Here is a 13,600-nt window from a genome sequence, read left to right on the forward strand (position 1 = left end):
ATTATGACATTGTTTATCACAACCTCTTTATGGGTTAACATATTCTTTCACTCAGTCATTTCAGCTAATCCTCTCTAAAATGTCATGAAACCAACAGAACCCCTGCAGAGAGTGTCCACTGTCACACCACTGTGGGGATTTCGCTGACTTTTTGTCTTTAGCGAGCACTAAAGTATTTGCCGTATCTGTATATTAAAGCTTTTTTTATCCTCTGTCGCTGCAGCTTGGTTTGGATCTCAGTATTAAAGCGTACTCACAGACAGACTGCAGGCCATAAACAAGTTGCTGAAGCGTCATCCCCCTGCAAGCTTCACAAGAATGACTGAGGGCGTAAATAGCACGGCAGCATGCCCTTTCTTATATCTGTGCTAATGCATACTTTGGGGGATATATGCATGCTTATGTGAGTCAAGCATATCTTGTTTTGATACTTGACCAGAATGGCATTATTATCTATTAATCTCAGGTCTCAGAGCAATATGCTGAGATTATTCAATTACACTAAATCTCCGTCTTGCCCTTAATAAGGGCAGATATAATGGAGCACTGAGTGAGATGGGGGGATACAGAGGAGGACTTTTATATGCTTTGTTGTTGAGTTTGAAACTTAATGGAGGATTAACAAAATATGATTTGCAGTGCCTCCAATTGTTGTTTCTCTAATGCAGAAGGCGGCTGGTGAGCAGCCCTTAGAGGTCATTTTCACGCTGTAAAAAGCACTTACTGTGTGTCTGCACAGCTCTGACACAGATATTTATAACATGCACACACAGATGCAGTGGGTCTGATAATGTCCATGTGGGTATGTGCATGCTTATTGTGTTTTTGTCCACCAATACATCTTTTCTGTAGTTCAATTCTGTGCCAAGAAATAAAATCCAGAATACTAACTTGGGCCATGGGAGAAAATTGAATCCATGGCTAGGACACTCTGTTCTAGCTGGCATCACAGAGAGGCCATTATAAGTTACAAAGGCTTATATTTTGTTGTGAATGCAGGACGCTGCTGTCCTCGGACCACCTTTTATTCAGTTCACATTTAACAGCACCGGAAACTCAAGGGTAGGGCCAGCACAGAGAAATTCAGCTCTGTTCTTTTCTGGTTTAGTTTGTGAAGATGCCTACAGATGCAAAGTTGGGTCTTGGGTCTTGTCGTAACTGCTGGGATCACATCCCTCTTCTAAAAATCCCCACACTTTCTTTCCACAGGGCCAAATTCTTAATGAATTTTGAGGTTGATATCTCCAAAAATCAAGACGCAAGTCTTTATCATCTTTCTACTTTTCTTTCAACAGTGTGAAATAATTGCATCACATTTGGGATGCATGGTCTACTGGTTACTGCCGCCTATATAATACGTGCCTTTGCATCATACAGTAAACTAGTTCTCATGATGCATTCTGAGTAGGGCTGGGTGAGAAAATCTAATTTTACCTCCATATCGATATTGCGATAATATTGTGCTTCCACAAATTTTTTTACACAATGACATTTTTGATAAATGATCATCAGTAATGTGGATATCATGACTAAGTGGGTAAAGGCAAATAATAGAACAGCTAGAACAGTCAGTTAAGAAAATTACATCACTTTACTGTAATGTAGCCTTTAAAACCAGAAAAAGACAACACTTACAGTGTTAGGATATCCAAAATCTAAGATATCTAGTCTCATATCACAACATCAATATGTGTTTGAGCATGTAACACCTTCATTTGTTTATGAGAAACCTGAATATAATAGCTGAAGTACACTGAAAGAAACTGAGATGTAAACAAAGAATATGAATAACCTGATCTCTCTGATCTCTCCCTCATTTGTTATTCATATCCATGTAATCACACTCAGTATATCACAGCAGCAATGTCACCACATCATATTTATATACCTCTGGGTTGACAGATTCTGCTTGACTTAGATCTTGTGACTACGAGGCAGAGGTGGGACCATGTCATTGTTTTGCAAGTCACAAGGAAGTCTCAAGCCTTTGCACATAAGTCTCAAGTCAAGGCTGACAAATCTTTAGTCCTAAACTAAACAAAATGGATGTGGGGAATTAAGTGTTGACTCACTGGGAAAGTACAGAGTTAATGTTAGTTGATTTAGGAAATGAAGGAAAATGAATAGATGAGTGGCACGTTTTTAAAATAACATACTTTTTAATCTTCAATCCAAGTGAAGTCACGAGTCATTGGTGTTACAGTCCAAGTTGAGCTGCGGGTCTGTTTTGCTCTTTTACAGTCGGGTCTAAAGTCTTCAAATTTGTGGCTCCAGTCTGACTTGAGTCCATACCTCAACTATGAGAAGTATAACAGTTTGGCCCTGGCCACACTGGCTGATAATGTATCCATTCAGTTATCTGTTGTTTCACATATGATCGAATGGATTCACGATGACTAGTCCTGTACTGAGAGCAATGAGCCACAGGCTGAGGTGCAGGATACACTGTGGCATAATCACTGCACCTTTACTCAGACATGATTATCTCTACAGGAATTTAATGTGTGGAGGGGGAATCGCAGACACCAGTGGTGGAATAATCCTGTTATGTATCAGTGGCTGTGATGGAAAGATTCTGCTTTGCTGGTGCTATTTTGCATTAAGAAGAAGTTAAAATAATTAGACCCCTCACATATACTCAAAATGTGGCACTTCTTACACCAAATAACATGATATGACAACAGGAAGCTGCAGTAACATCTATTAACAATGTGATATTCTTGCTTATTTGCATTTCTGTATCAATTTTTACACCATTATTTCCAAAAAAAAACCCTTCAGAAAAACACATTTGCTGCATTGGAATTATAGACTGGCATATGTGCATGCATGGTATGCATATCTAACTAATCCTGCTTCCCATTCAGGCTGGAGAGCAGTTTGCTGGAGGTGCTTCAGATGGATTTTGAGGTGGAAGAGCTGAGCAGTCCTCTCGACAGTCAGGTGATCATATGGAGGCTGGAACTGCCATCCGCGTCCAAAAATGTAGCCAAGACTGAAGGAGCCATGAGGATCTATACGACTCAGAGAGACTTTGTTGGCTTGGCCCCTCTTGTGATGGTGAGCTCGCTGACAGCTTCCATGTCACCCCTAATCACCATTAAAACAGACATCGACATCACTGACAGTTCCGATAGCGCCAACACTTGGACTGCATCCTTTGAGCATCGGTGCATGAAAATATCATAAAATGCACTTTGCTTTGATCCATTCCTGTCTGGTTTGCAAACGCAGAAGGCTGCATATGCTTTGGATTGTTTAGTAAATGGGTTCTATTTTGAGCGGAGAGTGACCTTGTGTTGTTGACTGTCAGCTAGCTGATGTCTCTCCTCTGTGTTGTTCTGCTCTGTTCTGGCGTGCAATATGTGGTCATCCTCTCCTCCCAACAGCTGCTTCATGTGCTTCTATTTTGGTGCCGCAGGCCTCTTTATCATGCTACCTCTATAATTAATCTATGATATAATCACCAACACTAAATACGGAACATTACACAAGAGTTTACACCAATTTGAATTACACACATTGAGTCTGAGGTATCTATCACCTGGGTCACTGACTTCTTAGTGCGTCACTGTTTGCAGGGACGACGTGACTGGTCACATAAAACACTCAGTCACCTTATTTCTGTTTCTCAGTATGTGTTAAACCACATAACATAAATGAAATATGAATGATTAAAAGTTAGGATTTTTTAATACTTCATGTCATATGTCTGGGCAGCAGGTTACATATATTTCACAGTACTGTCTGCTGCATTTCTGTCATAATGGTGCCGGAGTGCTTGAAGTTATGGGGATATGCTACAGTATCCCGATCCGTGAATTTGACATGGTTCATCTCTCTTGCGGATTAGAAGCTGACCTCAGGCAGAGGGCCAAACACGAGGAGATTTGATGGTTGGCTCGGAGGGACATTAGCGCTGACTGATCACTCTGAGCCTTGCTCTGTGAACTCCATCTACTGCTGCTGCTCAATACTTCTATATAATGGCAAAAGCATCCCTGACACAGCCTTCAGATCTGTATTATTTAACTATATTGTAATGGCAGTGTAGAAAAAAAAACTACGTTCAGTTATTTCGGCTTCATTTAAACCAGTTTTACAGTTGAGGGACACTTATCCATCTGCTTCATTTTTGTACTCTGAGTGGCCAAGTGTCTCTTTAAATTTGATTCAACTGATCATTTGCAGAACTTGACCGGGCTGCGCTCCACCACTCTCATACTAATTTACACACACGACACTCAATTATTTCAACTTCATTTAGAACAGTGTGTTTTTACAGAGGACGACATATATCCATCTGCTTTGTTTTCATGCTTTGATTATCCATGCATGCGTACAAATGCACATATATGCACAAACACACAGAGTGATGCAGATGCTACTACTACTACTAATATTACTACTACTATTACTGTAAATGGATAAATGGATATTTATGTAGCATTTTATCCAAAGTGCTTTACAACTTGCCTCTAATTCACCCATCCACATCATGGATGTCTTACTGAATGGGCCTACCAGGTAAAGGCCAAAGGGCCAAAAGTTTCAGGGCCCCTCCTGGCTGACCAGGAAGAGACTGAAAATGAACACAAAGAGACACAAAAATACCACAAAGAGACACAAAGCAACCATATGGAAACACAAAATGACTACAAAGTGGCACAAAACAACCTAAAAAGAAATTAAATGACCTCAATAAGACACAAAATGACCGCAAAGAGAAACAAAACCACAAAAAGATGCATAATGTCAACAAACAGACACAAATCCACTGCAAAGTCTGTGTGTCTTGCTCCTACAGAGGAGAGGTGGTTGGACCCTTTGCACATGTGTGCCCATGGACCCATTGTCTCATAATCCACTCATGATCCGCACATATACTGTAATCACAGGCCAATATAAGCCACATACATGCAAGTCGCTGGTCAAGCTATCCCATGCAATTAGGGCTCAGTGTCGTGCTATAGGACACTCGGACAAGGGGACCAAGGGTTCAAACAACCAACCCTGCGATTAGTGGATGCCTCGGCTCCACCTGTCACAGCCGCCCTATTTGATAATACACTGAGCATTAAAGAACAGGCTGTGCTGTAGATACGAGTTTATTTTTAGTCCACGTCCATGGCTCTACTTATTTGATCATGTTTGAGCGGATATGGCATTGCTCTGAGGGACATGCCTGTGCAGAGAAATCCAAGAGTAGCTCTCCCTTCCATGCAGTGACCTGGCCATCACCCAGCCTTATCCCCCCCCTCCCCCGGCTTCCCAAAGGGGAACCTGCCTTCTCAACTCATCAGGACTGCTGAGTCACTGAGTCACACTTCATCGCCCCCGTCTCTCCTACCTTCCTCCTGTACTTGCACCCTACAGTGATCCTATCCCAAAAACCTTTTTTTTTTTTTTTGGCACTACTTGAAAACGTATGCCAAATGTCAAAAATGTAAAATGAAAATTGAATTTATAGCATATGATTTTTTTTTTTCTATGAAAGTAAGCAACATGTAATAACTTGGGCTGATTTTCCTGGCCTCTCTGCAGGACACAGAGATCCTGAATACAGCGGTTCTGACGGGAAAGAAGGTGGTGATGCCTGTGAGGACAGTGGCTGTGGAGGAAGACGGAGTGGTCACTGATGTGTCCGACTACACAGACTGTAGCTCCACTGATGAAGATGTGCTTAAGGTAGGATTTACTCCTCCTGCATCTTGTTACATGCCTCCATGTGCTGTAGAAGGAACAATAACCTTCTAATAAATCATTTTTACCTTCTTTGGTTTCATACAATCCAAGTACAACGATTTTACTGTAACATAAATGTCTTTTTAAACTATTACATTAAGAAGGCACAATGACAATGAAAAGATAAGATGTGAAGTTGCTTTTTTTGTTACACTTTTTTTACTGAAAGGGGCAGTTTCTTTCTTACCTGTAGTGCTATTTATCAATCTAAATTGTTTTGGTGTGTGTGCAGAATGTCGGAGATATTGTCCGTAGAGGTGTCTGCCTTCTTTTCAATATAGGGGAACTAGATGGCACTCAGCTTGTGGTGCTCAAGCTTAAAGACCTGAGCAGTTTCTTGTAGGGACTCTTCTCTCTCTACCAAACTACATCTGCCATCTGTATCACTGCGCAGAAGGAAGCATGGATCTACCACTATCTCACCTAGCACCAGTGAGCTAACTAACATTACAGCTCATTCGAAAGGACACCATTTATGCTCACATCTCACATTGTCACAAGCCTCTTGTCCATGAGTAGATGCAGGCTTCCTTCTGTGTGGTGATACAGTTGGTGGGTGTAGTTCAGTAGAATAGAAGTAGTTCTTACATGAAACTGCTCACAACAAGGTCTGTGGATAATGGTGAATAACCAGGTCATGATTTCTGGAAAGAGACATTGCTGTTGAGTTTTTAAAGGTATTATTTGGCGCTTTGAGCAGCAAAAGCTGAGTGACATCTAGTTTCATTATACTGGAGAGAAAGCAGACAACTCCATGGCCGATATCGCCAACCATCAGCAAGTCACACCAAAACAATCTTGACAGACAAAGAGCACTACAGGTAAGAGGAAAAATAAATATTTTGGATCCTGAGGTGAACTGTCGCTTAAATCAATTTTGCTGCAGAAGTATTGTGTAAAAAATGTTCAATCACCATGGGCAGATAGTTAACCTGAGAACAAAACAGTTATTTGCAGCAGTAAATGGAAGAATATGAGTGTTTGTCTGTTGTCTGCCCGCTCTGACGCTAAGGGCCAGGAGGGCAATTTAGAGTGGTTGTTTAAAAAGGGGGGCAAGGTCAGTTTCACGTGTGTTGGTAAGGACAGATGCGGACAAATAAGTTGTACCAAAGTCACCTCTGCTCTGTCTCTTTTCCACACCGTAAAACAAACTATTAGCTGGGCTCCTACAACATTGCCCATCAATCTCCACGACAATGAACAACCACTGAGCTAAATCGCTCGCCACAAACGACCTCACAGTCTGCCACTGTGCTCCCGTCCTGTGACTTGCCACTTTTATCCTGTGAACCTGAGCACGGCTGACTGCCAAAAGCCGACTTTGTTTACTGATGAAATTGAAAGTCAGGCCCCTGGGCCCCTGAGGTCAGAGGCTGTGAATGTACTTACTCAAGGGTAAAGTGGCATTGTAAACAAAGAATAAAGACATGCAGTAGACTCCGGCGATCTAATACGTTGTGTTTTTTTTTTGCTGGTCAAATATGTCCCAAAGCAGGTTTAGGAAACAACAGATGTCACGGCCAATAAATAAATGCAGTATTATCTTCAGAGAGTTGCTCCATGAAGAGATTCACAGTACAGCATATACAGGAAGTTCACATGTATTAAGTGCAGATGAGTATCAGTCATAAGAAAAGCAGGATTATATGAGGATGTAAAGGCCGGATGTGGACTTAATCATTCTTTTCAACCCTGTAATGTAGCCATCTTTGCTGTTGTTCTAAGCTTACAGTAGCTCTCAGTGTATTTGCTGACCAGAAAGCAGCTTCAGTGACAAATATTCCCTTTAATCTTCTTAGTCTAACAGCTTGACTCAGATATCTTTTCTCTTCTGGTGTGCCTGAAGAGTATCAAATCTGCTAGTGATAGATGGGGAAGGATTTACCTAGAATGGATAGCTCATGTGACAAAACAAAAGCAAAACAAAGTCTAATCTGCCGTGATGGAAAGGTTTTTCAAATGTGCATGAATGATGGAGAGACTTAAAAAACGTGCAGAGGCATTCTCTTTGTCAGTGCAGGATTGAAGGATTGACACTTGAACATTTTAAGCAGCGACATATTGAGCATAGATGTCTACTTAGTTGATTAATCAGGACCGTTCATAGCGTGGCAAAGCAATTTGACTAAATGATTTACATCAGGCCTGAACTCAGTGTAATGCTTGAACTTAATATGCCCCTTTGCCTTAATTAATTCTGCATACTCATTAAAACTTTATTGAACTTGTTTTGTTTGCACTAGCAAACTACTGTCACAGATGTGTCAGTCAAGCATGCATTTTACAATTGTTTTTTTCTGCCGGTCTTTAATACTATAGCCAGTGATGAAAGTCAAATCCCATTTTAAACAAATAGCTATTTTGACACCAAAAACACTGAGGGATATTCTTGGCTGCAGAATGAGACTGTGACTGGGATGCGTGGGCGGATGACACATTAAAATGGCATTCCCTTTTAAGATTCAGAATATTGTTTGAAAATGGCTCATGGAAATTCATTCAAAGATGCCTCTCTGAAAAAGAAGAAGAGAAAAGTGTCCTAGATCGTGGATGACTGGTTGACTGCTTCCACACCCCATTAAAAAAAAAAACACGAGAACTTTAGACGACTTCACTGAAACTAAATCAGTCCTTGTCAATTGTTCCATGCATGAAATTTTCCATAACAACCGTTCAAGGGCTTCAGTGCCACATGTTGTAAATCTGCTGTTTGGATATAAATCAAGCATAGGATTATTCGCAGGGAAGAGGCCTGGGCATCTCAGCTAACAGCAAGGATGACACATAGTGATGTGGTCATACTAAAGCTTAAGCTCTGGTCATGGGTGCAGGATGACTGATGCTCAGATGCACTGATGACACAAGATCCTCTCAGAAAACAGCGTGTGCCTGTGACAGCACATCGTCTAGCAAACTGTTGGGTTCACGCGAATGAGAGCGGGAATCTATTTGCTATTTGTATTCCTCCTTAGGCTATCTGTCAAAGTCACTGTTTCTTCCCCCCGCCTCCACTCCCCTGTGCACTTCCAGGGGGCTGGTGACTGAATTTCAATGCTGCGTTAATTATCCAATTTGTTTAAAGCAGTGGCTGTTGAGAGAACCAAGGAAAACCTCCTGACTCGTGTCTCAAAATGTCCATGAGATCTTAATGAGCAGTCGCCCAAACTTGCCAAGGTCACCTTTGAAATCATGGCATAATGAATGCATTTGGCTGTGAAGGACTGATGTTCAGCACTGCACCACATGAAATTTTGATTAACATAAAATTGCAATGCTGCCTCTTCCTAACGCTTCGGACCGGTGATCATCGCAGTAGTTTATTACAGGAAGCTGACATTACTATGGTAACACATGCAGTGCAAAACTGCCGCAGGGCCATTTGTTGTTGTAAGAATGGCCTATTTGTTAAAATAGTGACTTTTATGAGAATATTTGATTATTTTTTGTCATTGGTTAGATGACTAACATCTCCTTCATTGACAACAATCTCATTCTGAGTTTGATATAGACTGTTTACACAAGCGCACTTACATAAACTCTTGAACATTATCAGGGAAATTAAAATGATAAGATGTTCATGCTCTGATGGATTGTTCCCTTTATGAATTATCTCCTCTTATCCAGGTGTCAGACAGGTGCGACTATGTTTTCGTGAATGGCAAAGAGACGAAGGGCAAGGTGAAGTTGATGGTGAACTTCACCTACAGCTACCTGAGTGCTCAGCTCGAACTGAACGTCTGGATGCCCCGACTCCCCCTGCAGATTGAAGTGTCAGATACAGAACTGAGCCAGATCAAAAGCTGGAGGGTTCCTATACTGACCTCAAAAAGGTGGGTCACATCAACAAACCATTTGTCTAACGTTAAAATCTCCCCTCATTTAGTTTCTAGATCGGATTTCTAGAAGCACCCTTTAGGCCATACAAATCCAAATCATATCTCTCCAAGGGTTTAGGGTCTTGATTTCATTATATAATGTACTGCAATATCTCAGCGTGATCCAATCAAGCAAAGAGACAGGGCTGAGTGATTGGAGTATAACAGGTCAAAGCATTTACCATGTGACAGGTGTGACTTGCACGTGTGTTTCTGTGCTCATGTCCCAGACCTGGCTGGAACAGTGAAGAAGACGACAGGAAGGGGAAGGGCTGCATGCTGCAGTTTCAGCACGCCCTGGTACGGGTGCTAACTTACTTTGTGGCAGAGCAGGCGGACCCACGGGATCCCAAGGCCTATTTTCTGGGCTCAGACTGGCAGGTGGATGTTACGAGGCTAGTTCGATACTTCATGAAGGTGGAGGACCCTCGGGTGGCAAGGCTGCAGGCAGGAAGAGTGCTGTCAGGACGAGACCTGGGGATCACCACCATCCAGGTACTGCTTGGATTAACCTTGACTGAATGATCAACCTCATATCAAGAAGCAGCTAGTCAGACCCTGAATTGAGATCGGGGTTGTTTACTAAGTTCTACTTTTAATTTGATGAACTGAACTGGTCCTAGCAAGAAGATACAGTCTGAGGAACTCTAATTAATTTCCTGTTTCTGACATTGCACTGTGACAGGTGTTTTCGCCGCTGTCTGACGCAATCTTGGCCAAGACAACTATCAAAGTTGTGGATGACAAAGTGACCATCACAGAGTTGGGGGTCCAGCTGGTTACAGGCCTCTCCATGACTTTACAGCTCAGTGCTGGAAGCAATAGGGCCATCCTTGCTACCACGACCACACAGGAGGTTCTACAGAGCCCCAAACAGGTAACAGTCTGAATCCATTTAAATGTCTCAATGACCTCATGTGAATATGGGCACATATATTAATACCAGGTGTAAAGAGGGTCATTGATGAACTGTAGATTAAAAGCACAGTTACAACTGCTCCTATTTTCTTTTCTTTCAGGAAGCTTTGATCAGTGCCTGGGTGCAGTTCAGTGATGGCAACCAGACGCCCCTTGACATTTATGATCCTGCTTTCTACCGAGTGACAGCGACATCTCTAGATCAGGGGGTGGTGTCAGTGCAGGGCACGCCTCCAACTGTGGTGGCCGAGGGTGAGGGCGAGGGAGTCCTGGTCAGAGTAGAGATGTCCATCTGTGAGTCCTGCCAGAAGTCCAAACGCAAAAGCACAGTGGCTGTGGGCAATGGCAGCCTCAAGGTCAAGTTTCAGGTGAACAGCCGGCGCCCAGACAGCAATACCAGCAGCACTGACAGAAGCACTCTCAGCAGCAAGGACAACGGTAGTGACTATGGGAATGATGGTGAAGAGGTGGATGGCGAGAGAAAGCGGAGGAAGCCGTCCCAGGATCCTCCACTGCGCAGCTCTACCTCAGATAGAGAGGAAAGCGCCATGCAGAAGATTACAACCACAATCAAATCCACCGAACGAACCTTCATCACTAGCGGCAGCCTCGGAGGGGTGGGTAAGACCAGCAATTCAGGAAACCCTGGCAGTCCCACCAGCGTGGTAAATATCAGCTTGATGAGCAGCCCCAGAGACACCAGCAAAGCATATGGCTCAGACAATATGATTGCAGAGGATATGAGCAGTGTTAGCTTTACTAGCACTGTGAAAGCCCCTGGAAACCTGGTAAACTATAACAACTTTCCCACCAAGGTTGAGGTACCTGGGCAGGAGACTGCAGAGGTAGAAATTGGTGGCGAAGAAATGTTGGCCAACAGGCCGCTTACAGACTTGGAGATTGGCATGTATGCTCTGTTGGGCGTCTTTTGCCTGGCCATCCTCGTTTTTCTGGTTAATTGTATCTCATATGTTGTTAAGTTTAGGCACAAGAAGCCTCCCTCTCATGGCCAGGAGCCCACAGGGCACAGACATGACTGGGTATGGCTCGGCACAGACGCTGAGCTGGTGATGAGCGTGCCAGGCAGTCCTGTCCAGCAAGACTCCCAGACTACAACCACTGTCATAGACATTGGGCCTGATAAGTCCGCTTCTCTGTCCAGAAGGCCCAGTTGCCTGGCCTCTGTTACAGACTCACCCCTCAGCTGCGTGGGCTCCCTCAGGAGCAAACCTATGCACACCGAGTCAGTCCACTCGCCCACCAGCAAGAGGAAGAGAGTCCAGTTCACAACCTTCTCCACTCTGGAGCGCCAGCATTCGCCACATCTCCCGCCCAGGGAGAACGGCCACGGGATCCACTGGGTTGGGAAGGAAGACAGTTGTGAGGAGGAACCCCAAGTGCCCATTACAGAGCCTGGGGACCAGTTATAATACAGAGCCTGATCAGACCTCACATGTACAGTAGATGTGGCTTTGATCACCTCAATGCCTTTGTTAACTCCAATAACTGTCTAGAATATGTGAATTTGGAATTGCCCTCCTCCACATTTCATTACCTATCAAGGCCTTTTACATGTACATGTACTGTATATTATTGTTAATATTGGAGTGTGGATGCGTGTTAGATGGTTGACCAGATGGACTCTTAATGGCACAATGTTTTAAGCCACCAAATGTTAATGCTGCATGTGGATATCTACTTCTCTAAATTTTTTGCACTCACATGCTGCTATACACAGAACAAAGACACACTGAAAAAATATCCCACATAACAAATAGGCTACAATATATTGATTCCCAGTTATAATACAAAACTGAGTCTGAGAGATTTGGGTTTCACCAAAAATTTGGCTTTGATTAAACATAATTCTGATGGAAAGGCGTGTTTTCTATGGTGCAATATCCCAGACCCTTTTCTTTGTAGATTTAAGTTGATATAATTTTCTTTTGATTTGTTTTTTTCATTAAAACACTATGATCTTTAATATTGCCTTTCACTTGACTTTCTACTTTAAAGGAGCAGGGTGTAAGATTTAGGGAGATTTAGTGCTGTCTAGTGGTGAAGATTGTAGACTTAAAGCAGCTGAAACTTTTCCCGATTAGAATTCCTTCATTGTTCATTGTTCAGGGGGTTGTAACAGGAGCCGAATTATCCGCAGAAGTCTCTTCTTCTCCAAAATGCGAATGTGTAAAAACACTGGATAAAGCAGTTTCACGTTGGCAAAGCAGCTGCTAATCTGTGTTCACCTTTTTCTCTGATAACTCCAGACTTTAAGGAGGTGTTTACCGGGCGGCAAATTGTCTGCAAAGGTCCCTTCTTCTCCAAAACAAACCAACCAGGGATTAAAATTGGTAAAAAAACAAAAACAAAAACACTGAACAATGCAGTTTTATGTTAGAAAATCTGTGTTTCTGTGATACTGCTCGTTGAAGACGGGCTCCTAACTGCGGTGGCCAACGTGAATGGCCCTATCTAGAGCCAGTGTTTGGTTTGTCCATTCTGGGCTACTGTAGAAGATGGCGGTGCAACATGGTGGACTCTGTGGACCTGCTCCCTACGTATAAATGGCTCTTTCTAAGTAAACGAAAATACAACAGTTCTTATTTTCTGATGACTATACACTAAAAAAACTGACTATACTACTGACTATAATGTACTCAATTTCTCCCTAAATCCTACACAATGGACCTTTAATGTTACAGTTGTATAAAAAAATGTGGCAATACTTTCAAAAGAACATTCATGTTTTCCTTCCCAGCCCATGCCCCAAAATCAACATTTGTAACGGCAAATTACTAGAACCCTTTGTGCCCGTCTGCCCTTCAAACAAATTGAATTTTTGCTGGGCTCTTGAATGTGTACAAGCTAGTTGTTGTACTTAATTAAAAATGAATGTGCCAGCGTGCAGACTGGAATGAAAAGAAATACTGGAACAGTTTATAGCAAGAGTAGATTTGTTGATACTGTTCTGTATTTGAGGAGAAATCAAGACTTAATGGCTCTTTCAGTAATTGATTAAGTGTGATAAACAGAGAGAATGGTGATACATTTTTAGATCGCCA

General features: G+C 42.5%; 1 protein-coding gene across 1 annotated transcript in view; it reads left to right on the forward strand.

Moving 5' to 3' along the window:
- LOC125890307 (transmembrane protein 132D) overlaps positions 1-12,439 on the forward strand; it is a 35,302-nt gene extending 22,863 nt beyond the window's left edge. The window contains 6 exon segments of the mRNA XM_049578876.1: positions 2,868-3,060; positions 5,545-5,688; positions 9,370-9,575; positions 9,851-10,115; positions 10,306-10,497; positions 10,640-12,439. Coding sequence (XP_049434833.1) covers positions 2,868-3,060; positions 5,545-5,688; positions 9,370-9,575; positions 9,851-10,115; positions 10,306-10,497; positions 10,640-11,968 — 2,329 coding nt within the window. The 3' untranslated portion in view covers positions 11,969-12,439.
- The last annotated feature ends 1,161 nt before the right edge of the window (positions 12,440-13,600 follow it).

This window comes from Epinephelus fuscoguttatus, linkage group LG6, assembly GCF_011397635.1.
Source record: "Epinephelus fuscoguttatus linkage group LG6, E.fuscoguttatus.final_Chr_v1".
Taxonomy (NCBI): Eukaryota; Metazoa; Chordata; class Actinopteri; order Perciformes; family Serranidae; genus Epinephelus; species Epinephelus fuscoguttatus.